The 26,955-nt window shown below is 46.3% G+C and overlaps 1 protein-coding gene across 1 annotated transcript in view; it reads left to right on the forward strand.

The window, feature by feature from the left end:
• LOC112810106 (aldo-keto reductase family 1 member C15-like) overlaps positions 1–23,786 on the forward strand; it is a 39,598-nt gene extending 15,812 nt beyond the window's left edge. The window contains 1 exon segment of the mRNA XM_025853590.2: positions 23,672–23,786. Within this exon segment, the coding sequence (XP_025709375.2) occupies positions 23,672–23,786 (115 nt within the window).
• Positions 23,787–26,955: the final 3,169 nt, after the last annotated feature.

Below are 26,955 nucleotides of genomic sequence, written 5' to 3' on the forward strand. Positions count from 1 at the left end.
TTTATCAGTAAATAAAACAGATGAGAATGAAATTAAAATGGGAACTGTCTTGAGTTTGTAGTCTAGTGGAGGAAGAATTTCATCAGTGAAATAAGGGATGTTTAGTTGTTAGAAACGGGTAAATGGGAGAGAATTCTGCGCAGTCTCTCACATTTCTGTACTCCTCAGAAGCAGGGGCACTGGCTACCCTTCATTCCACACTTTTTTTTTTTTTTTTCAAGAAGTTCATACAGCAAACGGCCTTAGGATATAGAGATCATGGCCCCCACCAGAGAAATGGAAGGCCCCAGCCTAGTAATATAAAGCAAATGTTTCCCTCCAGAGAAGGGGCAGGGACGTTTAATGCCTACTGTACCTGATCCAGGTTCCCTAGACTCAAGATTTTTCTCCCATAATTCAACCCACTGTGTGTTTAGGTATCACCTGGTCCCCTTCACTTCACCCTGTGGAAATGGGGGCTCAAGGAACCAGCAAAACAAACTTTACAGTGGTATACATTTTTTGCAATATATACATACATCAAATCCTCATATTGTAAACCTTACGCTTACACAATGTTATATGTCAGCGGTATTTCAACAAAGCTGGAAAAGATGCTGTTACTTTAGCTAAGCTTTTACTGTGAGTCATAAGCTGTCCTTTTTCTACTAGCGTCCATGAAACCAGGGCAAGCTAATTTGTTAGCTTACAAACCCATCCTTGATGGTTCTTGACAGTGATTTGAAGAAAAATGAAGCAGGGAAGGAGAATTGTAGTGGTGGAGAGGGAGAGCGTTTGACGCTCTTATAATACGGTTAGAAAAGATTCCACTGAGAAGGTGACTCTTGAGCAAAAATTAAGGCAAGAGAGTGAACTTGATGGGAATGTGGGAGAGTATTCCTGGACGTGGACCAGAAAATGCTAAGGCCAAGAAGAAAGAGTGTTCCTGTACTATTTAAGCGACAACAAGTGGGCTGGTGTACATGAAGTTTAGTGAGCAAAGGAGATAGAAGTAGAAGATGAGGTCCTGATGGCCAACAGAGAGGGGGTATGTCACCCAGGCTTTGAAAGGACTTTGGTTCTAAGAGAAATGGAAAAAGATACTGTGGGTTCTGAGCAGAGAGGCTCTTGTGCGGACACATTTTAAGAGGATCACCTGGGTGTTCACATCGAGGAGGAAGAGAAGCCTGTTTCAGGGCTCCATGTAAAAATTAAGAGATAATGTTGGCTTAGACCATAATGTGAGCAGTAAATGTGATCAGAAGTTGTTAGAGTGGGATATATTTTATGGGCTGAGTCGACAAGGCTGTCTAACACACTGGACGTATGGTGAAGGGAAAGAAAACAATCAAAGTCGACTCCAGACATTTGCAGTTAAGGAACTGGGAGGAAGGAGTTGCTACTTTCTCAGAGGAAGATGATGTAGGAGGGGCAGATATTTGTGGGAAGATGGTGAGCTCAATTTGAGACGTGTGTTTGAGATACCTATTAGGTATCCAAGTGCAGAAGCCACACAGACAGTCGAACACACAAGTCTACAGTTAAGGGAGAGGTCTAGACCAAAGATATGTATTCGGGATTCATCAGAATAGAGTTGCCACTTAAAGCCATGGAAGGAGCTGGTCAGAGATCAGATGGTGTGAGTGAGTGTCAAGAGAAGCACCTGAGGGATCCCGTTGTTACGAGGTGTGTGGGGAAAAAAGTGGAGGAGACAGGAAAGGAGGCTGAGAAGGACGGGCCAGTGAGGTAGGAGGGAAATGGAGGACATTTTTCTGTTCTGGAAGCAAAGAAGGAACAGTTTCAAGAAGAGTCAGATGCTACTAACAGAGTAAGGAAGACAAAGACTGAAAATGGACCACTGGATTTGGCAATTGACCTTAACAAGGTCAAGAGCAGTTTTGTTTTGTTTTGTTTTAAGATTTTATTTATGTATTTGAGAAAGAGAGAGAATGTGCACAAGCAGGCAGAGGCGCAGAGGGAGAGGGAGAAGCAGACTCCCCGCTGAGCAGGGAGAACGATGCTCTTAGGAACAATCTAGTAAAGAGCGAACGTTGGCCCGTGGGGCGGAGCAAGATGGCAGAGGAGCAGGAGACCTGGATTTCGTCTGCTCTCAGGAATTCAGCTGAATAGGGATCAAACCATTCTGAACCCCTACGAACTCAACAGGAGATCGAAGAGGAGAGTAGCAACAACTCTCTCAACAGAGAAGCGACCACTTACTGGAAGGTAGAACGTGCGGAGAAGTGAATCCGAGGCAATATTCGGGAGGAGAGACGGCGGGGGAGGGGGCCTCCGTCGGCCGCTTCTGGCAAGTGCTAGAGCCGCGCAGCACAAAATCGGACCTTTTAGAAGCCGGCTCCGCGGAGGGACGTCGCTCCAGTGGCTAAGCGGGGGGTGGAACCCTCGCGGGACAGTGTGGTCTCAGGACCCTCGGGGTCACAGAAAGACCGGGGGTGCCTGAGTGCGGCAGAGCTCCCAGGGATGGGAGCGGGGAAGCCGGCTGCAGAGACGGAGCCGAGGCGCGGGCTCTCAGCTCGGGGTGGCCATAAACTGTGATCCACGGCCCAGTCGGGCCACGGCTCCTCCAGCAGGGACCCCACAAGCGGCAGATCCGGGGAGACTCCCCTTCCTCCCCAGGGAGGAGCGGCGCGGGAGTGCATTGCAGGGATCTGCTGGGTTTGGAGACTCCACACGGGGTCAGGTGCCAGAGATAGAAACGCTCGGTCACAGGCCGGGTGAGCACGGAGTGCAGCTGGAGACCGGGGAGACGGGAGTGACTGCTTTTCTCTGGGGGTGCACTGAGGAGCGGGGCCCCAAGTTCTCAACTCCTCCGAGTGGAGATTGGGAGGCCACCATTTTCACCCTGGTCCTCCAAAGCTGTACCGAGAGCTTGCAGGGAACAAAAGCTCCTGAGAGCAAACCGCAGCAGCTTGCTTAGCCCGGATGACAAGGGCGGGGCAATTCCGCCTCCGGCAGAGACATTTGGGAACCACGACAACAGGCCCCTCCCCCAGAAGATCAGCATGAACAGCCAGCAAGCCAAGGCCAAGTTTACCGATCAAGGAGAACGGGAGAACTCCAGCGCTAGGGGAATACTGCACATAGAATTCATGGCTTTTTTACCATAATTCATTAGTTTTTCAAAGTTAATTTTTTTAACTGTTTTTTTAATTTTTCTTTTTCCCTTTTTCAAACAACATCTTATCAATCCCTTTTTTAAAAAAAACCTTTTCCTTTTTCATTTTTAGAGTCATATTTTTATCCCTTCATAGTAGTTACCCTTATTTTTGGCATATATATATAAGTTGTTCTCTCTTTAAAATTTTGAGATTCAATTTCTTCTAACAGATCAAAATATACCCTAAGTCACTAGTGTATGGCTTTGTTCTATTCTTCTGCCTGATCACATTCTCTCCTTTTTTTTTCTTTTTTTTCTTTTTTCTTTTTCTTTTTAAATCTTCTTCTTTCTTTTTAAAAACAACTTCTTATCTTATCAATTCCTTTTATAAAATCTTTTATAATTTTCATCTTTACAGTCATCTGCCATCCCTTCATTTTATCAACCCTTATTTTGTACATATATAAGTCTTTCTTCCTTTAAAATTTTAGCAGGCACTTTCTTCTAACAGACCAAAATATGCCCAAAAGCTAGTGTGTGGCACTGATCTATGCACTAGCCTGATCATATTTGATCATATTCTGTTTTTTTTTGTTTTGTTCTGTTTTTGTTTGTTTTTATCTTTTTCTTTTTCCTTTTTTTTCCCTCTTCTTTCTTTCCCTTTCTCGTCCCCTGGTTTCAGGTCTTTTCTGATTTGTATAGAGTATATTTGCTGGAGACGTTGTTAACCTGTTAGCATTCTGTTCTCTCATTCATCTGTTCTCCTCTGGACAAAATGACAAGACGAAAAAAATCACCTCAGCAAAAAGAACAAGAGGTAGTACCGTCTGCCAGGGACCTACTCAATACTGACGTTAGTACGATGTCGGACCTAGAGTTCAGAATCATGACTTTAAAGATACTAGCTGGGCTTGAAAAAAGTGTGGAAGTTATTAGAGAAACCCTTTCTGGAGAAATAAAAGAACTAAAATCTAACCAAGTCGAAATCAAAAAGGCTATTAATGAGGTGCAATCAAAAATGGGGGCACTAAGTGCTAGGATAAATGAGGCAGAAGACAGAATCAGCGATATAGAAGATCAAATGATGGAAAATAAAGAGGCTGAGAAAAAGAGAGAGAAACAACTACAGGATCACGAGGGCAGAATTTGAGAGATAAGCGATACGATAAGACGAAACAACATTAGAATAATTGGGATCCCAGAAGAAGAAGAAAGAGAGAGAGGGGCAGAAGGTATATTGGAGCAAATAATAGCAGAGAACTTCCCTAATGTGGGGAAGGAAACAGGCATCAAAATCCAGGAGGCACAGAGAACCCCTCTCAAAATCAATAAAAATAGGTCAACACCCCGACATCTACTAGTAAAACTTACGAGTCTCAGAGACAAAGAGAAAATCCTGAAAGCAGCTCGGGAGAAGAGATATGTAACCTACAATGGTAGAAACATTAGATTGGCAACAGACCTATCCACAGAGACCTGGCAGGCCAGAAAGGACTGGCATGATATCTTCAGAGCACTAAACAAGAAAAATATGCAGCCAAGAATACTATATCCAACTAGGCTATCATTGAAAACAGAAGGAGAGATAAAAAGCTTCCAGGACAAACAAAAACTAAAGGAACTTGCAAACACAAAACCAGACCTACAAGAAATATTGAAAGAGATCCTCTAAGCAAAAAGAGATCCTAAAAGCAGCATAGATCAGAAAGGAACACAGACAATATACAGTAACAGTCACCTTACAAGCAATACAATGGCACTAAATTCATACCTTTCAATAGTTACCCTGAATGTCAATGGGCTGAATGCCCCAATCAAAAGACACAGGCTATCAGATTGGATTAAAAAACAAGACCCATCAATATGCTGTCTGCAAGAGACTCATTTTAGACCCAAAGACACCCCCACATTGAAAGTGAGGGGGTGGAAAACCATTCACCATGCTAATGGATACCAAAAGAAAGCTGGGGTGGGAATCCTTATATCAGACAAATTAGATTTGAAAACGAAGACTGTAATAAGAGATGAAGAAGGACACTATATCCTACTTAAAGGGTCTATCCAACAAGAAGATCTAACAATTGTAAATATCTATGCCCCTAACATGGGAGCAGCCAATTATCTAAGGCAATTAATAACAAAAGCAAAGAAACACATTGACAACAATGCAATAATAGTGGGGGACTTTAACACCCCCCTCACTGAAATGGACAGATCATCTAAGCAAAAGATCAACAAGGAAATAAAGACTTTAAATGAAACACTGGACCAAATGGACTTTACAGACATATTCAGAACATTCCATCCCAAAGCAACAGAATACACATTCTTCTCTAGCGCCCATGGAACATTCTCCAGAATTGATCACATCCTAGGTCACAAATCAGGTCTCAACTGGTACCAAAAGATTGGGATCATTGCCTGCATATTTTCAGACCACAATGCTTTGAAACTAGAACTCAATCACAAGAGGAAAGTCGGAAAGAACTCAAATACATGGAGGCTAAAGAGCATCCTACTAAAGAATGAATGGGTCAACCAGGAAATTAAAGAAGAATTAAAAAAATTCATGGAAACCAATGAACATGAAAACACAACTGTTCAAAATCTTTGGGATACAGCAAAGGCAGTCCTGAGAGGAAAGTATATAGCAATACAAGCCTTTCTCAAGAAACAAGAAAGGTCTCAAATACACGACCTAACCCTACACCTAAAGGAGCTGGAGAAAGAACAGCAAATAAAGCCTAAACCCAGCAGGAGAAGAGAAATCATAAAGATCAGAGCAGAAATCAATGAACTAGAAACCAAAAGAACAGTAGAAGAGATCCACAAAACTAGGAGGTGGTTCTTTGAAAGAATTAACACGATTGATAAACCCCTGGCCAGACTTATCAAAAAGAAAAGAGAAATGACCCAAATCAACAAAATCATGAGTGAAAGAGGAGAGATCACAACCAACACCAAAGAAATACAAACAATTCTAAGAACATATTATGAGCCACTCTATGCCAGCAAATTAGATAACCTGGAAGAAATGGGTGCATTCCTAGAGATGTATCAAGTACCAAAATTGAACCAGGAAGAAATAGAAAACCTGAACAGACCTATAACCACTAAGGAAATTGAAGCAGTCATCAAAAATCTCCCAACAAACAAAAGCCCCGTGCCAGATGGCTACCCAGGGGAATTCTATCAGACATTTAAAGAAGAATTAATACCTATTCTCCTGAAACTGTTCCAAAAAATAGAAATGGAAGGAAAACTTCCAAACTCATTTTATGAGGCCAGCATTACCTTGATCCCAAAACCAAACAAAGACCCCATCAAAAAGGAGAATTACAGACCAATATCCTTGATGAACATGGATGCAAAAATTCTCACCAAAATACTAGCCAATAGGATCCAACAGTACATTAAAAGGATTATTCACCATGACCAAGTGGGATTTATCCCTGGGCTGCAAGGCTGGTTCAACATCCACAAATCAATCAACGTGATACAGTACATTAACAAAAGAAAGAACAAGAATCATATGATCCTCTCAATAGAGGCAGAAAAAGCATTTGACAAAGTACAGCATCCTTTCTCGATCAAAACTCTTCAGAGTATAGGGATAGAGGGTACATACCTCAATATCATAAAAGCCATCTATGAAAAACCTACAGCGAATATCATTCTCAATGGGGAAAAGCTGAGAGCTTTTCCCCTAAGGTCAGGAACGCGGCAGGGATGTCCACTCTCACCACTGCTATTCAACATAGTAGTAGAAGTCCTAGCCACAGCAATCAGACAACAAAAAGAAATCAAAGGCATCCAAATCGGCAAAGAGGAAGTCAAACTCTCACTCTTTGCAGATGATATGATACTGTATGTGGAAAACCCAAAAGACTCCACCCCAAAACTGCTAGAACTCATACAGGAATTCAGTCAAGTAGCAGGCTATAAAAGCAATGCACAGAAATCAGTGGCATTCCTATACACCAACAACAAGACAGAAGAGAAACAAATCAAGGAGTCGATCCCAATTACAATTGCACCCAAAACCATAAGATACCTAGGAATAAATTTAACCAAAGAGGAAAAGGATCTGTACTCAGAAAACTATCAAATACTCATGAAAGAAATTGAGGAAACACAAAGAAATGGAAAAACGTTCCATGCTCATGGATTGGAAGAACAAACATTGTGAAGATGTCAGTGCTACCTAGAGCAATCTATACATTCAATGCAATCCCCATCAAAATACCATCCACCTTTTTCAAAGAAATGGAACAAATAATCCTAAAGTTTGTATGGAACCAAAAGAGACCCCGGATAGCCAGAGGAATATTGAAAAAGAAAAGCAAAGCTGGCGGCATCACAATTCCGGACTTCCGGCTCTATTACAAAGCTGTCATCATCAAGACGGTATGGTACTGGCACAAAAACAGACACATAGATCAACGGAACTGAATAGAGAGCCCAGAAATGGACCCTCAACTCTATGGTCAACTCATCTTTGACAAAGCAGGAAAGAATATCCAATGGAAAAAAGACAGTCTGTTCAACAAATGGTGTTGGGAAAATTGGACAGCCACATGCAGAAGAATGAAACTGGACCACTTGCTTGCACCACACACAAAAATAGACTCCAAATGGTTGAAAGACCTAAACGTGAGACAGGAGTCCATCAAAATCCTAAAGGAGAACACAGGCAGCAACCTCCTCTACCTCAGCCACAGCAACTTCTTCCCAGAAACATCGCCAAAGGCAAGGGAAGCCAGGGCAAAAATGAACTATTGGGATTTCATCAAGATAAAAAAGCTTTTGCACAGCAAAAGAAACAGTCCACAAAACCAAAAGACAACCGACAGAATGGGAGAAAATATATGCAAATGACATATCAGATAAAGGGCTAGTATCCAAAATCTATAAAGAACTTAATCAAACTCAACACCCAAAGAACAAAGAATCCAATCAAGAAATGGGCAGAAGACATGAACAGACATTTTTCCAAAGAAGGGATCGAAATGGCCAACAGACACATGAAAAAGTGCTCAACATCGCTTGGCATCAGGGAACTCCAAATGAAAACCTCAATGAGATACCACCTCACACCCGTCAGAATGGCTAAAATGAACAAGTCAGGAAATGACAGATGTTGGCGGGGATGTGGAGAAAGGGGAACCCTCCTACGCTGTTGGTGGGAATGCAAGCTGGTGCAACCCCTCTGGAAAACAGTATGGAGGTTCCTCAAACAGTTGAAAATAGGGCTACCATACAATCCAGCAATTGCACTACTGGGTATTTACCACAAAGATACACATGTAGGGATCTGAAGGGGTATGTGCACCCCAATGTTTAGAGCAGCAATGTCCACAATAGCCAAACTGTGGAAAGAGCCAAGATGTCCATCGACAGATGAATGGATAAAGAAGAAGTGGTATATATACACAATGGGATATTATGCAGCCATCAAAAGGAATGAGATCTTGCCATTTGCAACAACGTGGATGGAACTGGAGGGTGTTATGCTGAGCGAAATAAGTCAATCAGAGAAAGACATGTATCATATGACCTCACTGATATGAGGAATTCTTAATCTCAGGAAACAAACTGAGGGATGCTGGAGTGGTGGGGGGTGGGAGGCATGGGGTGGCTGGGTGATAGACATTGGGGAGGGTATGTGCTATGGTGAGCACTGTGAATTGTGCAAGACTGTTGATCACAGATCTGTACTTCTGAAACAAATAATGCAATATATGTTAAGGAAAAAAAAAGAAGAAGAAGATAGGGGAAGAATGAAGGGGAGTAAGTCAGAGGGGGAGACGAACCATTAGAGATGATAGACTCTGAAAAACAAACTGAGGGTTCTAGAGGGAAGGGGGGTGGGGGGATGGGTTAGCCTGGTGATGGGTATTAAAGAGGGCACATTCTGCGTGGGGCACTGGGTGTTACACACAAACAATGAATCATGGAACACTACATCAAAAACTAATGATGTAATGTATGGTGATTAACATAACAATAAAAAATTATTTAAAAAAAAGATCTTCATAATACTATGAAGATATACATAAAAAAAAAAGAGCGAACATTGATGACCCAGGAGAGGGGTAGAATTGCGAATGATGTCTGTATCAGTTTCCTGTTGCTGCTATAACAAATCACAAGCTCGGTGACATGAAACAACATATATGTATTGTCTCACACTTCTGGAGTTCAGAAGTTCAAAATTGGGTTCAATGGACTAAAGTCAAAGTGTCTGTGTGCCTTCATTCCTTCTTGAGGCTGTAGGGGAGAATCTATTTCCTTGCCTTCTCTAGCTTCTTGAAGATACCTTCTTCCCTTGTCTTTCGGGCTCTTCCTCCATCTTCAAAGCCAGCTGCATAGCATCTTCCAATCTCTTATCTATGCTTCTGTCCGCACTTTTGATGGCAACCCTCCCTGGTCCCACTTACACGGACTTTGTGATTACATTCGGCCTCCCCAGATATTCCAGGAGAATCCTCTCATCTCATGATCCTTAACCACATTTGAAAAGTTCTTTTTGCCACACAAGGTGGCATACTCACAGGCTTCAGGGATTGGGGCATGGACATTTCTGAGGCCATTATTCAGTCTACTGCACTACCTCTGTGGTTAATTTGAGGCAACTAAGCCATAGTTTCCTAATCCTTCCAATAGAATAAGTATATCACCAGCTGCCAAGTACTGAAGCTCTAGACTTTCGTCCCAGATATCAAGTGGAAAGCAACATTAATAAAAAACAAACAAAAAACAACTGTTCTTTTAAGGTTGGCATCATCTTGACCCCATTATCTCACCCATTTTTTGGCAATACTCCCTTTGTTCTCTTAGTTTATAATTCCTTCCCAGGGTGTGTTGACCTCATCCTTGTTCTTGCAGATAACACAAGCTTCTCAGTTTTTTGATGTTCTCAACTCCAGGGAGTCTCTCCTTGTACTGCGACCACACTAGGTAACTACCCCCATGGCAGCATCTGTGAAACCCTCACGCTGACATGGTCCACACCAGTCCCTTCTCCTACTGTGGCTTCTCCTGTACCTCCGTCCGTCAAGTTCTGAGTCATCACAGGGGCAGCCAGTGAGACTCTCCCCTTTCCATCCTTCAGCTCCCATTGGAGTTAACATATTCAAATTAGGCTAAAGGGATACATTAAGGTGAAATTTATCAGGTGTCACGCATTCTCTCTACATTTCTGCTTCAAACAGATTTACCTCTTGGCTTGTTCCTGTCTTCATCAGGCCTTGTATCAATCATACAAGGCAAGTGTGCCTACAACCAAGACAATTCCTCTGCTTTTATTTTATCTAAAGCTGAGACTCCAACCCCACCAGAGATTCTTAATCATCTGCTCTGTAGTAAAGCCTTGGTGTCAGTATGTTGTGAAAGCTCAATATGCAGTTCCAAGTGAGGCCAAGGTTGGAAACCTCTGATAACATGATTACATTCTCACTTTGCCTTCCTAATACCCATTTTACTTCAAATGATTGATTTAGGTGACTCTTGTTAATTCCGATTCCTTTGACATGTAATCACTTTGGGAAGAGGACTGGCCAATGACAAGGGAGAGGAACTGTGTTGGGGGGCTTTTAAGGACTTGTTCCCACTTCGTAAGGCAGGTGGCCCCTCTCCTGCTGCTGGCTGTGTCCTGTTGCCCCTTGATGTCTGGATCTGCTGTGCTGGCTGCACCCAGCTCAAGGATGATGCCGATGCCCAGAGGAAGGAAGAGCTCAGAATATCAGAAGGGGACCTGGACCCCCCACGGATGACACCCAGCGCTTGCCTTGCCTCTGGACTTCTTGTTAGGAAGGTAACGCATTTCCGTGGGGTTTAAGCCAATGGGAGGCTGTTTTTTTGACCTGGTTGTATCCTAACCAAAATAGACATCGAAGTTAACAACTTTCTCTTGACGACTCCCCTGCACCATGCACCTTGCTGGCAGTTTGGAATCTGCAAAAATTGCTGAGTCATCCTTCGAGAGCATGAGCCCCAGTGAATTGGAAGGGTTTGACAATGGTATTGGGTAATATTAAACTAAAAAATTATGCAGAAGATGCGGTGGTCCCCCAAAGAGCCTTGGATTTCTCCTTCACTTATCTTGAGGTCACATTTGGGACACATTTTGTTCTTCCAATGGAATGCACTTCATGACACACTAGTGAGTGAAGTCGATTTTACTTGAAATTCCACGGGTTGTGGATTTCATCAAATACCATACTTACCATTTCATAAATATCTCTTTAAATATCTCTGTTCTTTCTCCCCAAATGCCCCCAGGCCAATAGCAGTGCCTCACACCCTCTCTACACCCTACCTCTCTTATCCTTCTGTCTATACAGCTTCCAATTTTCCAAATTAGTGCTTTTCTGACCTTTGGTCTGCACCCTCCTACTATATGTCTGTCAAGTTCAAGTGCATTGTTTTTGTTCACCCAGAGTGCAACTTTACCCAGTCCCACTTCGGGGAATTCATTAAAGGAAACAGGTCACTTTCTAGAGACAAATACTGCTAGCCACATAATTTTATTTATTTTTTAAACCATGTCAATATACCCTTTGTTGGGCAAGCATTTGCTGTTCTCTGTACACTGACAGTTCTCACCTAGGGAGTGAGTGAGGAGAAACTAAAATCAATTATTTATTTGTGGCACACCTGCATTACTTACTTATGACTCAGAGAGGCCTTCGGCTATTTCCTTCTTTCATTCCTGCGTTCCTACTTCCTCCCTTCTCCCTTCCTCGTGCCCCTCTCTTAGCTCTCTCCTATGGGACTAGGAAATCCTCAGATCTCTTGACAGTCCTCCCGTTCAGCCTGATTGTATACAGCTGGGGAAAGTTGGAATCCACACCAGTTCCTTTAAAGCCAGACTGGTCAAGCAAACACCCCTACAGATCAGCCAGTTTCTCCAGGGAGCCCTGGGAGGCTGGAAGATTCTGGCTGGTCACCTGATTAGTAGGGCAATGTCCAACCTGGGCCCTCTGTGATAGAGCCCCTCCAAAGCTACATGTGTTCTCTTTCGGGGGGTTTCTAGTCCAGGACACTGAACTTACTTCTTTATCTTCATTAAAGCCGTAATCAGAAGTTCTACCTATTTTATTCTATTAGAAATTCTAATACTAGGGCGCCTGGGTGGCTCAGTTGGTTAAGCGACTGCCTCTGGCTCAGGTCATGATCCTGGAGTCCCGGGATCGAGTCCCGCATCGGGCTCCCTGCTCAGCGGGGAGTCTGCTTCTCCCTCTGACCCTCTTCCCTCTCGTGCTCTCTATCTCTCATTCTCTCTCTCTCAAATAAATAAATAAAATCTTTAAAAAAAAAAAGAAATTCTAATACTATTCTATCCTAACTCTTGCAGATAGTTCACTGATCCTCGTTATTTATAAGGCAATCCTAAAATAGCCGCCTGTTTAGTAATAAATGCAATAACGTCTGGAAAGGACTTAGCTTAATGGCACATTGACACTCAGAAGTTGGCAAATATTTTTGCTAATATTTTATTAATATAGAGATGAATGAAGACAAAGATAAGGATATAATGCAAAGAGAGAGAGGATGGTGATCAATCGGTAATTCTTACAAAAAAAGTAGATTTTTCAATAATAAGCAATCATTTTTCTATCACATTTTATTCTGGGTCACTACTCTGTATAAAGATCTCCTTACTTTACAGTAAGCCCTTTGGACATGGGGCCTGATTTTTATGTGACATCCTTTCCATTTCTGATATGTTGCATATGGTGGGCAGTTAATAAATAATTAATGAATTTTAAAAATGGGAAGTGAAATTGCTATCAGTAACACATATCACGCTAAAGTATGTATGAGTGCCAAGCAAGTGGCTGGACTTGTCCTATTCAAAACAAGGCAGAATCAGCCTCTTCTTCCACTGAGTATTTGGACAGGCTGTCTGCCATTGCTTCACTGATGGATGTAGCTCAGGTGAGAAATGTATTTGAATATTTGACTCTCGTGTGTCCTGTGTATTCAGTTCTGGGCAGGGAATATGATTTGAATAATTTAATTATTTTTTTACAAACCACACTGATTATAAAGTCATGTTTGTGAGAGACAGAAAGGCAGACTTCACAACCAGCTAGGTAATAAAATGTTTAACTTTTACTTTTTTTGAGATTTTTGTTTATTTATTTGAGAGAGACAGAGTCATTGAACCAGTATGACACATTGTTCTTTCCCATTTGCGTGCTGCTGGCCACTCTAAACATTTCCACTTCTAATGAATATTAACACAGGATCCTTCGACTTCTACCTGAAGCCCTGTGTGTGGTGAGCGGTGTGGGAACATCTCAGATGTTGGTGAGCGCAGGGTCAGTCCATGCTGTTTAGTGCACACTCAGAGCAAAACCCAGAGGGGAGGAGGGGAGGGCGTTAAACCTTTGGCCCTTTCGGTAAATATGAAAGAATTGTTTTCCTTAAAGACTCTTAGCTCCTCCAGCCCTCTGTCTTGTGTGTTTTGTTTCCTTCTAACTCATTAGAGCCCCAAATTGTTTTGCCCAGTTTGGGTTTGGGGTAAGGAAGAAGGGATAATAAGATGGCATAGTGTCACAGATGTTCCTGGGGTGGGGTGGGTAGTTTTCAGCCTCCAGGAAGTAGCAGTTGGCAGATACTCCTCAGTCAGTACCCCTTAGGCCCTTCCAGGAACAGGGAGACGCGTGGCATTCGGTCTGGACAGGGGCACACTGGATGGCCAGCCGCCCCTGGGCTCCTTCCAGCAATGCACAGAGCAGAGGGAATGAGATACCTCCTGTGAGCCCGGCAGCCCAGGGCGCGGGAGGGGAACCAGCCCCAAAGGATGCGTGGGACTCAGATGGACAGAAGGCTGAGGAAGGAGGTGAGCACACATCTGCTTGGGAAATGGTGGCAAATGCCTCTTTTGATACTTCTATCCTGCAGAAAAAGGGCAGCTCTCCACAGTCTTTTGCCAAAAAGCTAGAGCTGGCAGGGCTTGATTGTCACGTCCATCCAGGTAACAATGGTGACTTGCTGGGGGTAGTGGGGCGGGAGGTTGAGGGAACCACTCACGGTTCAAGTTGCCCTTGCTAAGGAACAAAAATGTAACAGAGTGCATTTTAAAGATCTAACTGGCTTTATTAAACGATTCATGAATCAGGCAGCATCCCGTCTAGCAAACAGAAAGGAGCTCCATCAAGATGCGGAAAAGCAAGAGCTTTTAAATGTAGAGAGGGAGCAGAAAAAAGGAAATTAATGGTGAAGAACCCATTGTTTTAGGCAAGGTCGCCCTTCTAAAGGGAATGGAAGGGTCTATCAGTAAATCTCCTGGTGACCAGGGAGTTTCCACATTGACCAATTAGAGGTCACATTCCTTAGGGGTTGAAACTGCAGTTAGGTAAGGTAGTAAGTCTTGGTTTACTGACTTGGGGCCTAACCTACGTGGTTCCATGATGCCCTGTGGTTTTAATACCATGCATATTAATTCCACATTTACCTAATTTTCTTAGGTCCAACAAATATTAATTTGATATACTTGATCCCTTTAAACATTTCAAACACAAAATAAGGCACACTTGCAAATACGAAGTGCAAACTATTCCTAAGCCATTAAATATTTTCGATAAAGCCAGTAATTTATATGGCTAATACATTTAGTAACTCCGGTTCTCCTGAATTTTAAAACACCATTTGAAAATACGTGCATGCAAAATAGCACACCGCTTCCAGCAAGTGTTAATTTTTAGGAACAGCTTTTACAAAAAAATGTACATTTATTTTCTATAATTTTTAAGACTATATTAACTTTTAGGAACGTCTTTTACAAAAATATACATTACTTTCTATAATATTTATATTTTAAAGATTTATTTATTTATTTATTTGAGAGAGAGAGAAGAGAGTGCTTGAGCAGGGGGAGGGGCAGAGGGAGAGGGAGAAGCAAACTCCCCACTGAGCAGGGAGCCCAATGCAGGGCTCGATGTGAGGCTTGACCCCAGGAGCCTGGGATCATGATCTGAGCTGAAGGAAGACGCTTAACTGACTGAGCCACACAGGTGCTCTGTACCTTCTATAATATTTAAGAATACAAATTTAATCATGTCACCCTAAGGAACCAGATTTTTATGTCAGACCACTTTGTTAAAATTTGGGACAGTCATGGACCCAGCAGGGACAATGAAAGAACTTTGAGACAGACAGTTGTTCAAGACACGGGTATACTTTCCAGCACCGATATCTCATCTGCTGCTGCTTCTCATAACCACATTTTTCTGTCATAACTACTGGGCTTTCTAAAGCCATGCTCTTCAGCTGGGACCTGACCAACAAGCTGTGCAAGCCACAGTATTTTCTAAAATGACTCATCCTTTCAAATTAGAGGCCATGTTTGTTCTCAAATGTTAGTTCACATTTGTAGGACTATGGCATAACCTTAAGTCTTTAAGACATAGCACATAATAATTGGGATCGAATTCTTTACATTGGCTGAGATTGTATCTCTCTTATTTTCTATAATGTCTCATTGGACATTTATGTTTTTTGGTTAGTTTATTGAAATCCATCTTTTAAAGGTGCTCCCCTGGGAAGATCAGTGTATATGATGAAGGCAGCCAGGAAAACTCCCTAGGCCTGCTTCAGGCAGTAAACAGATAAGGAGAAGATGCAAAGAGTCAAGTACATTGTCTGATGAGTTCAGAAGTGTTCACAGAGGAGGGCCAAATTTTAATAATATAGAAAAAGCTGGACTTCTGGTGTCTGGACTCACAGGTTACAAACTTGGAACTCATTACTCTTGTCCTCGTAACAAGCAAAAAGATAAACTAAAATTCCACAGCTCTTAGATCCAACAGAAAATTGACATCACAGGACAAATGGAAGACCCCAAAATTGGAGAGACAAGTGGACATGACAAGGAAACTCTGTGTCCTAAGATGGCCGACCGAACCAGCGAGAGAGTCCCAGTCCTCGCCCAGGGGCTCTTCCGGGATCTTCTCCCTGCCCCGCTTTGCGCATGCACCAAAAGTGCCAAGTATGCGGAAGTAGATGTGTATAAATTGCCCCCCTTTGTTTGTGCTCGGGGCTCAGACCTTTGGACACCACTCTCCTCTGAGCCCGCTGGCTAAATAAACCTCCTATCCTCCGAGATCTCAGAGTGCTGCTTGGTTCTTCCATGAGGCAATCCTGTCTAGGTTCCGTAACATTTGGTTCCTTGATGGGGAAACCCAACCGCGCTGGCCCATTGTTGCCACTGGTTTGGGGACAACGGGGCGGTGATGGTATGAGGGATCATAACGGAGAAGGCGCGCCCTGCCTAATTTTCGGCAGTCTTCTGTCCTGGTAACCTCGGGCCAGCCCCGCTCTCCTGTTCCCTACGGACTCGAGGAGATTTGGCAGGTGAGGACCTGGTCCCGACGTCAGATGCTGGTAAGACCTGGAGACCCAGGATCCAGACAGGCCCACCCCCACTGGGGTGGAAGGGGAGCCTGGTCACCTCCCAGAGACCTCTTAGAGGTCTCCCAGGTAGGGATTCCCAGGGAGGGAATGTAATAACTTCTGGAGTGTGAATGTGTGAGTGAATGTGCAGTCCGACCTGGCTTCCTCAAGTGGACTGATTCTGTGACTCCACAGGCGGGCACCCTTAAGGTCCCCAGAAGCCTACGGAGTCTGAGTGGGCCCGTCTGTGATTCCGTGGTGAACGGCGTACAGTCTACGGCGGCATCGGAATAGTTTCCGATCATAAGTCACAACACTGAGACCGCTTCGGCTAAGCCTCACCTAAGCTCCTTTAGGACACGGCCAGATGGGCATCTGATTGGTCTCCTCACCTCAGGAGGCACCCCCCCCCCATCTGTCTCTGTGCCACTGCACACAGGGAAGGTCTGGCCAAATTGCCTAAGCCCAGTCACGTGTGAAATACTTCAGAACACTCGGAGACAAAGCGGAGCAACCAAAATTGAGCTCATGAGACAGGCCTGGGGGTCTGGAGTTTGCGGAGGTCGGAGGACCTGGGAGGCAAGTCGGCCTTCTCTAACAAGGTGAAATCTCCAGCTGTTTAGGTTCTTTAGCTTCACAGAACACCTTTCCCTGTCGTCTCTGGGTGGTGGGAGGTTGGGACGAGCATCCCTCAGGAATGGGACAGGTCTCAGGTAGGGAGAGGCAGGGGACACTGGCTCTTCTGGAGAGGACTGGGGCAAGGAAGTCAGGGGAGGAACCCTACTAAAATGAAAACAGAGAAGAGGTCAGATCACACTGTTCAAAGGCAGATTCCGGTTGTCTGTCTGGGGTAGGGCTGACATTGTCGATTTAAATAAGATAGCCCAGGCGATACAGATCGTGCTGGTCCCCAGGCCGCACTCTGAACAGCAAGGCTTAGACATTGTTTCCAAACCTCGTTTATAAGAGTCACCTGGGAGGACCTTGTTAAAAAGGCAACTCTTTAGGCGATGGGGCCACCAGGTGATGGGTATTACGGAGGGCACGCATTGATGAGCACTGGGTGTAATACTCTCCGGCCTCTGCAAACCCACTGAATCAAAATGGGTGGGATGGGGGGGAATATCTCAGAAGCTTTTGTTTAAAAAGCAACTCCCAGGGGCACCTAAGTGGCTCAGGAAAAACTGTCAGACTCAGGATACCGAGCTTCATGGAAGCCGATACCTTGGTTTTCCCCTCACCCAAGGGAAAAGAGAAGTAGGGCCGGAGAGGGAAAGGATCATCATCTCCCTGCCACGGCCCCAGACAAAAAGAGGCCTACGAGAATTCCAGGGGCTGCAGGATTCCGCCACTTCTGGATCCCTGGGTTCTCGGCAATAGCAAGACCCCTCTGTGATCTCTTAGGGAGACCAGATCGAGAACTCCCGGCTTGGACTGAAAAGGAAAAAATTGTGCTCGGGGTAATCACCCAGACTGTTGGACCCTGGCAACGGCCAGTTGCTTACCTGTCAAAGAAGCTGGACCCCGTGGCAGTGGGTTGGCCGCCGTGCCTCAGGGTGCTGGCAGCCACAGTCCTACTCATCAAGGAGGCGGACAAACTTACCCTGGGGCAAGAACTTAATGCACAGGGACACCGCTTCCTTCCCAACTCTCGGCTAGCACAACACCAAGGGCTCCTCTGTCAAAACCTGCGGGTCACCCTCGAAACAGTTCGCCTTTGCTACCTATAAGGAAAGGGGCCTCCTAACCGCCGCAGGAAAAGCTATCAAGAACAAGGAGGAGATACTGAGACTCCTTGAAGCCATCTGGCTTCCCAAGGAAGTAGCAATCCTGCACTGTAAGGGACACCAGAAAGGAGATGACCCCATAGCACGGGGAAATCGTCTGGCAGATGAGGCAGCCAAGACCGAAGCCAGTGAGGACATGGACAGAGCCCCTTCCCTCACCATGGCCCTGGTACCCCCGGAAGAAGTCCCTCCACCCAGTTACACTAAAAAGGAAAAGGAATGGGCCATGGCTGAGGGAGCCACCCTGACTGGAAAGGGATGGTGGACATCAGTCAGCTGCCAGCACTATGCCAAGCAATGAACACGTGCTAAAAATAATCCTCAGTCTGCACCATAGCCCCCACCAGGTGTCCAAAGGATGGGAGCAACCCCCTTCGAAGATCTAGAGGTAGACTTCACTGATGTGCAGCCGAGCAGGGGGTTCAGATATCTCCTAGTAATAGTATGCACATACTCTGGGTGGGTTGAAGCCTTCCCAACCAGGATGGAGCAAAGCCAGGAAGTAGCTAAAGTCCTCTTGTGGGAGATCGTGCCCTGGTTCAGCCTGCCATCAACAATCCATAGTGACAGTGGACCTGCATCTGTGGCAGATATTGTACTGGTCTTGACCAAATCTCTCAACATCACCTGGAGACTCCACACAGCTTACCAGCCCCAAAGTTCAGGGAAAGGGGTTTTCGGGAGACTATGGAGTCAGGAAGAACCCTGGCAAGTTGAGAACCCTATGTGAATTGGAACGGCCCACCTTTGATGTCAGGTGGCCTTCAGAAGGGACATTGGATGTCCCAACGATTCATTGAGTATGGCGAGTCCTAACAGGAGAACCAGGACACCCTGACCAGTTTCTGTACATTGACTTCTGGCTAGGAATTGCTCAGACCCTTCCCCCCAGGGTCTTAATTGCCTCATCCAACTGACCTAAAGAAAATCAGCAAAAGCCCCCGTCTCCAACAAATCTTAGCTGGAGATCCCGAGGACGACTCTGAGAAACCACAGGCCATGGCAGACCTCGTAGAATCCCTCTTCCAGACTCATCGGCCAACCTGGGAAGACTGCCAACAGTTACTCTGCACCCTGTTTAACACAGAGGAAAGGAGGAGAATAATGAAAGGTGCACGGCAGTACCTGGAAAAGCACGCACCAGCGGGAGTCATCGACCCTGCTGCCTGGGCCAACACAGCCGCACCCGAAGAGCGCCCAGCGTGGGACTTCACCACAACCGAGGGACAGACCCACATCCACCGGTACCAGGAGGCGGGGAATCTGGGAAGGAGCTAAGAAACCCATGAACATGACTAAGGTATCCTCGGTTACTCAACAACCAGGGAGTCCCCCAGGGACTACTACAAAAGACTGTGTGAAGCCTACAGGATATATACTCCATTTGACCCTGAGGCACAGGAAAGCCAACAGATGGTAAACACCTTCTTCGTCGCTCAGGCCGCCCCAGACATCAGAAAAAAAAAAAAAACTTCAGAAACTAAGGATTTTGCCGGGATGAACATCACCCAGCTAATAGAGATTGCCAATAAGGTCTACATGAACAGGGAGGCCACAGCCCAACGGGAAGCCGACAAAAAGATGAAAAAGAAAGTCAGCCTCCTTGCCGCTGCCCTGAAAGAAAAGGACACCACAAAGGTGGGGAGACCCCAACCACCAAAAGGGGGGAAGCCCAGAACCCCCTTGGCAAGGGATCAACGTGCCTACTGTAAAGAGAAAGGGCATTGGAAAAATGAATGCCCGGCCACTATAAGGAAGAACCCTGAGAGGCGGACCTCATAGGCCTTGCGGGAATGCACTCAGACTGAGGGGGCCCTGGCTCTTTCCTCCTTGTCCCCCATGAACCCACGGTCAGAATGAAGGTGGGGGGCTAACTAGTGACTTGTATGGTTGATACTGGGGCCGAGCACTCTGTTGTCACCTCCCCAGTGGCCCCTTTCAGCAAAAGGACTGAGACCATCCTTGGGGCCACCGGGATGCAGGCTACACAACAGCCCTTTTTCCAGGCTCACGAGTGTGAACTCGGGGGCCACAAGGTCTGACATGAATTCCTTTATCTGCCTGATTGCCCCATCCTTCTCCTGGGCCGAGACATATTCTCCAAGCTTAGGGCTCAGATCACCTTTGAGCCCACTGGACTAGCCTCCAATTGAACCCAAGGCAAGAGGAGACAGGGTCTCTGAACAGTAGAGTGAATGAATCGCACCCTCAAGGGAACCTTAGCAAAGTTTTCTCAGGAGACTAACCTCTCATGGCCGGATATGCCACCCCTAGCTCTCCTGTGTGCTTGCTGCATGCCCGGGACATCAGGTTTATGGACGGCCTCTCCCATGCTTGGGAAGCCTTCCAGGAAACTTGCATCAGGTTGGAGATAAAGGGATAAAGGAGCAGCTTCAGGCCCTGGGGGCCACCCTAAATAAATTACAAAAGTGCACCTTTGAGAGGGCCCCAATCTCCTTAGGGTCTCAGGTACACTCCTTCCAGACAGGGGACTCAGTTTGGGTCAAAGATTGGAAGAAAGAAGAAAGCTCATCATTCGGTTGGGGAGCCGCGCCAGTGGAGAGTCCAGCCAGACTTCACGAACCCACTCCGGCTTCACCTTCGACGAGACCCCACCGACTGATGGACACCTGCTCACCGTGGCCCCTGGCTCTCATCAGCATGATTTCCCTCATCTTGGGAGTCGGACTCTACACTGTTGCCCCTCCTGACTGGACTTTCCTCCAGAGGCTTCTACCTAAGGTCATAGGTCCCACTTTTACTGGCCCTCTGCTGTCTACTCCTGAGCGCATTTCACCATGGTTTCCCTGGCCGCAGTCAGTCCTGGTCTTCTGCTACCTGGTGTGCTGTTAAGTTTATGATTAAGTCCGTGTTTGCCCCAAGCCTTGCAGTCAACCCTCAGAGTCAAACAGAATGATGCCCTCTAAACGAGGTGTTTAAAGGGGCATCAAAGAGGGGAATGATAAGGGAAATCTGTGTCCTAAGATGGCCGACCAAGCCAGCGGGAGAGTCCCAGCCCCTACCCCCGGGCTCTTCTGGGCTCTTCTCCCTGCTCTGCTTCCGGCATGCACCAATGCGGGTTCTTCTCCCTGCCCCGCTTCACGCACGCGCCAAAAGTGCCAAGAGTGAGGATAAATTTCCCCCTTTGTTTGTGCTCGGGGCTCAGACCTTTGGAGACCACTCTCCTCTGAGCCCGCCAGCGTTAAATAAACCTCCTATCCTCCAAGATCTTTGGGTGCCTCTTGGTTCTAATGTCGGGCGATCCAGTCCAGGTTCCATAACAGACATAGAGAATCACGACATACCAGAAGCAGGAGAATAACATAGGCAGTGGACTGACCATTACCAAATGTTAAAGCTTCCTGTAAAAGCTCTAGCAATCAAGATGGTATGGTAGTGGTGAACATAGACAAATCCATCAGTGGAACAGAGCAGACCCACACAAATATAGTTAACTGGTCTTTGACAAAAGAGCAAAGACAATTCAATGGAGAAAGAATAGTGTTTTCGACAAATCCACATGTGAAAAACGAATCTAGACTCAGACCTTATACGTTTCACAAAATTAACTCAAAATGGATTGTAGACCTAATTGTAAAAAGTAAAACTATATAACCCTAGAAGATAACAGGTGAAAATCTAGATGACCTTGGGCACAGCGATCACTTTTTAGACACAATACTAAATGCACAATCCATGTAAGAAAAAGAAAATCAATGTTAACCTTCATTAAAATTAAATTAAAAAAAAATCTGCTCCGTGAAAGGCACCATAAAGAGAATGAGAAGACAAGCCACAGACTGGGAGAAAATATGTGTAAGACATATATCTAGTAGAGGATCGGTGTCCAAAACAACAGACCTCCAAATGGGAAGAGAGCCACACTAGAAGGAAAAAAAATGGTGGAGTGACGAAAATAATTTAGTTTAGCCTTCTCAAAGAAATTAAGAAAGGACAAACAGTTATGGAAGGAGAAGGAAAATAAGTAAGAAAAATCAGATGGGAGGAAGGCTTTAAACTATTTTAGGAGAAAAGGTGAAAAGCGCAGAATTCTGAGCCTAGTTTTGCAGCCAGCTCGCGGAGATGGCGCCACCCAGCGCCTTCCCCGGGAACTGCATGCGTCACCATTTCCTGGATGCAGGACCAACTTGGACCTGCCAGGTCCCCATCCCACGTCCGCATCCCTCTGCCTGCGGGCTTTCTCTGCTCACTAGCATCCATCTCCACATCCAGCCTCCAGGGCTCTGAGCTGGGTCTGTGAGCCTCTGGGTTTGAGATCCAGCTATTTTGCGTCTCCCTTCCCAAGATGTGCCCCAAGCCTCCAAAAGCCTAACAGAGGTGATTTTTTTGCGTCTGGGATGCTCAAAAATTGTTAAGTTGATTAGCTTAAGTTAATGGGAATTGCTTCTTCACTTTGGACCATCAGGAAAGGTTTTGTGGGAAGGCTCTACTTTCAGATGGCGAGGAGACCCGTATTTGCATGTAATCCTTAAGCCACATTTACCAACATGGGCACTTGTTTCTATAACTGCTTTCAAGGTCAAGCCCATTCCTTCTATGCATGGCTACACGGGCGGCTCTTCCTTCTCCCTGACCCTCCGTGGTAAGCCTTGCTTCTGCTCCACAGGGAAAGCCGAATCAGGCCAGTTCAGATTTCACCAGAGAAATCCAGTGATTCCTTCACGTCAGGCTTCCTTTGGCGGCTCTCTTGTTCTGTTGGGAAGATCGGCAGTCCGCATGCTCTTTTGTGTTTCCTCGTGGGTTACTTTCGTGCTCCTGCAGAACCCATAGAAACATTTGCATCCTTCCCCAATTTTTATTTTGAAAGATGTCAAACCTACCAAAAATTTGAAAGCACGATATAAGGAGCATGCATATGCTCCCCACCGCCATTCACCTATTGTTGATAGTTTGCTACATTTTCTTTCTCTCTCCATTCTTTTCCCCCTGTGGAAACTCTTGAAAATAAGTTAGAAACAGCACACTTTAGTTCGGCATGAATCTCCCAAGAGTGAGGGCATTCTCCGGTGCAATCACTATGCCATGATCATGCCCAAGAATACAGTAATATCACCCGGCATACAGCCCGCACTCCGATGTCTCCAGCTGGATCTCTGTTTGGATCCCCCTGGACTAGAATGAAAGGTGTCAAGTGAGAATGGCTCATTCGAGAGGTAATATGAAGACACCAGAAGAGGGGGGACGAAGTGAGAGAGGGAGAGGAAGGACCCCAGAAAGGTAATCCCACCGGGAACTCTGGGAGGCATTATAGAGCCTCTAGCTCCTGAGCCCTTCCCAACGGTGAGCACCAGCATCCACCTGTTGTTGGAGGGCTGCTCGCAGGGGGCATTCGTGTCCTGGCACTTCCCACCCATGGCCACAGGCTGCAGCGCCAGTGGGCAGAGAAAGCCCTTGGGCAGAGGGACGGGGACGTGGCAGCTGCGGGTCGGTCCTGCATCCGTGAAATGGAGATGCAGGTGGAGCATCAGCAGCCCTAGCGAATCATTCCTTGGGCCAGGACACAACGTTGCCACCGCATTCATTTGTCACGTGTGTTTAGTTCATCAGGACGAGCCCCCTGCCTCCTGGTGTCTTTCATGGCCACGGCATTCCCATTTCTGAAGAGGCCAGGCCACAGCCCACTCTGGGATCTTGGTCCGTGGCATGTCCCTAATGGTCTCCCATAGAGAACCAGCAGCTCCGTCCTACGACCCAGGCTCAGCCATCCTGATACAACTCTGGGGGTGCGGTGGCGTCTGCACGATAACCAGTGTTTTGTGGCCCTCTGAGATCGGGATGCCCGGGTCACAGTGGTACCCAGGCCCATCTATTGTTCAAACGTGGATTCCCCTTAAAGGGAAGGCATCTCCGGAGAACTCCTAACTGGAGTCCGGGCACCCGTCAATGTTACTTGGCATTGTTGTTAAACCTTCCAAGCCCCCTGTGGTGGTGTTTCCTCATTTTCTCCATTTTCCTCTTATAGGAATGGATCCCATAGCCGGGGATGTTCTGGACTGCAGTCGGGTCCCAACACTGGTACTGCTGTTGGGATGCACAAAATGGAAGCCTGCGGAGTTTCACCCGCCGGTAGAAAGGGTCAATACTCGTCAATACCTTCCGGGATGAGGTACAGAGGAATGATCCTGTTATTAAAGATCCCCTAACTGAAAATACTACAATTCAAACAGTCTGTATTTGATAGCTCCCTATGGCCAGTTTTAAAGGCAGACAAAATTGAATGGTGATGTCCAGCTGACTGCTGTAACTTAAATGTGGTTGTCGCGTCATACGTCTACCCCTGGCACATCCTATTGAGCTCACTGACAGCAGCTCCTTTCCTGGCATCTGTTTGGCTGGCATGTTTTTTTTTTCTTTAAAGATTTTATTTATTTATTTGACAGACAGCACAAGCTGGGGGAGCGGCAGGCAGAGGGAGAGGGAGAAGCAGGCTCCCCGCCGAGCAGGGAGCCTGATGCGGGGCTCGATCCCAGGACCCTGGGATCATGACCTGAGCCAAAAGCAGACACTTAACCGACTGAGCCACCCAGGCGTCCATGGCTAGCATGTTTTACTTAGATACCTGTATCCCAAACTTCCCAGCCCAAGGAAAGGAGGAAAACTTTTCCCTTCTTCCTTCCTGGGTTCTTTGGCTGGTCTAATAATTAAATTGACCTAAGACGGATTATCAGGAGAAAAACAAATTTAGTTTCATACGTACAGCTGCTCCTAGAAATATGGGATTCAAGGAAGTAACCAAAGCAGGCAGCTTTTATACCTTTTAGACAAGAAAACAATAAATTTTGAAGAATTAACAAGACAAAGGAGTTTGGGCTTGGGCTAGCAAATTACTGAAAATGTCCCCATGTCTGTTTCTACAACAGGCTCAGCCCTGAATTTCTTATCTCTGGTGGGAAGGATGCCTTTTACCCTCCAGGGGCTGGAGGGTACCCTTGACATGTGGAATTCATTTCCTGCAGGAGGACAGAGGAGGGACAGAGTGTTCTTGCACAGGCCATTTATGTTATGTTCATCAACATCATTAGTTTTTGATGGAGTGTTCCATGGCACAGGCCGTTTCTTAAGTGATTTTAATTCAAAGTAATCAATTTACCAACGTGGCAGATTTTGGGGTGGCCTGCCTCAAACCCCATCACGTTCACATTTGAAGGCACTCCACCGACAGTCGCCTGGTTTCCCACGGGTGGTTCCCTGCTATGGCACATGACCTCTGCCACCAGGGCTGGAACCGCATTTGGCATTTGCGGATGGTATTCTGTGTGTGTGTGAGGCCCTGCTATAAAACAGACTTTCCATGGGGAAGAGACCCTTCTCATGGGCAGATCGACCCAGGCCCTGAGGCTCCTTGGTCCAATGGCTCTAACTTCAGGTAGGGCCAGACTGTAGGAGGATGACTTCCCCATCTTAGCCCCTTGCCTGAGGCCATGAGGCGGGTGGAGGTACCCCTCAGCTTGCCCCCCTTGGCAGAATGGGGAGCCCCCTGGGATAATGGCAGTGGTACCGTTTTGCAGAATGGAGCTGATGGAGAGGGGTGGGCTGCCACCCCCTCATGCGCAGCCTGACCTGGGGTGATCCAAGGGGCTCTGGGCAGTTGGGAGGGTTGGAAGTGCTCTGTCTGGCTCTTCCAAGATGCCCCGAGGAGAGGCCAACCCCAGGTCCTTGGTTAACCTTACCCAGGGTGGCCGCTGACAGGCTTGCGACACGGTCTGGAAAATGGAAAGAAGCATCATTTTTATCATGAGGGGAACTGCTTTGAGGAGCCACATTTGGCAGGTGCTGGTGGATTTTCTCCTCCCGTCTGGGTTACCCATGTCCCAGCTCACACCCAGGTGTGCACACCAGTGCCTCCACTTAATGCCACGGCACACGATCCATCAAAAATTCCAACGGCCGCATTGGGGCTAGCCGCAAGTCCCAGGGTCACCGATGGGGCCACCCCAACACTGTTTTGCCTCTGCTGCTGGCCATCTAGGCTCATGGGACTTCCAGCCATAGTGGTATCCTGCCTCTGCGCTTGGGACCATCCTGGATGAGACAGCTGTTGATAACTGTCTTCTTTGTAAGATAAGTGAACACGGGAGATTCCCTTGGCGAGGAGCTGTTCCCCGATCCCCCACACCGGGCACCTTACTCCCCATGGCACGTCTGTCGCTATCGGTCCACTGCCCCTCTCCAGAGCCCTGCCCTGTGCCCTTACCGTGGGGGACACACACCCCAGGCTAACGCACGCCAGTGCAGGCCCCACACCACAGGCCTCAATCTACGTTGCTAACATGTGGTGCCCCGGACATTACAGACTCTGTTCAAGGTTCCTGTTCACTTCACGCCCATATGAGCATGGGAAGGAGAACATAGCCTATGGTGGATTTTTCAGGGGCCCCTGGCTTTCAAGGGGCAGGTAAGGGCCTCCTTAAAGGATTGCTATTTAAGTTATAATCAGGCAAATGCCCCCACCCCCCTCGCCAAAGTGCCTGAATGGGTCTCTCCTGCCTCAGGCTATGGTTCTCTTAAGTTCTAGACTGGTAGGCCTTAAAAGACTGTAAGCTGCCACGGGGCTCCCCCTGTTAATTTCCAAGGGAGACATAAAAGGATTCCATGTCTATGGAGATTCTATTTTTCTATTTACCTCCTCACCCACTTCTCCCTTCT

This window comes from Callorhinus ursinus, unplaced genomic scaffold, assembly GCF_003265705.2.
Source record: "Callorhinus ursinus isolate GAN/ISIS: 27379988/994484 unplaced genomic scaffold, GSC_fseal_2.0 scaffold36, whole genome shotgun sequence".
NCBI classification, from domain to species: Eukaryota; Metazoa; Chordata; class Mammalia; order Carnivora; family Otariidae; genus Callorhinus; species Callorhinus ursinus.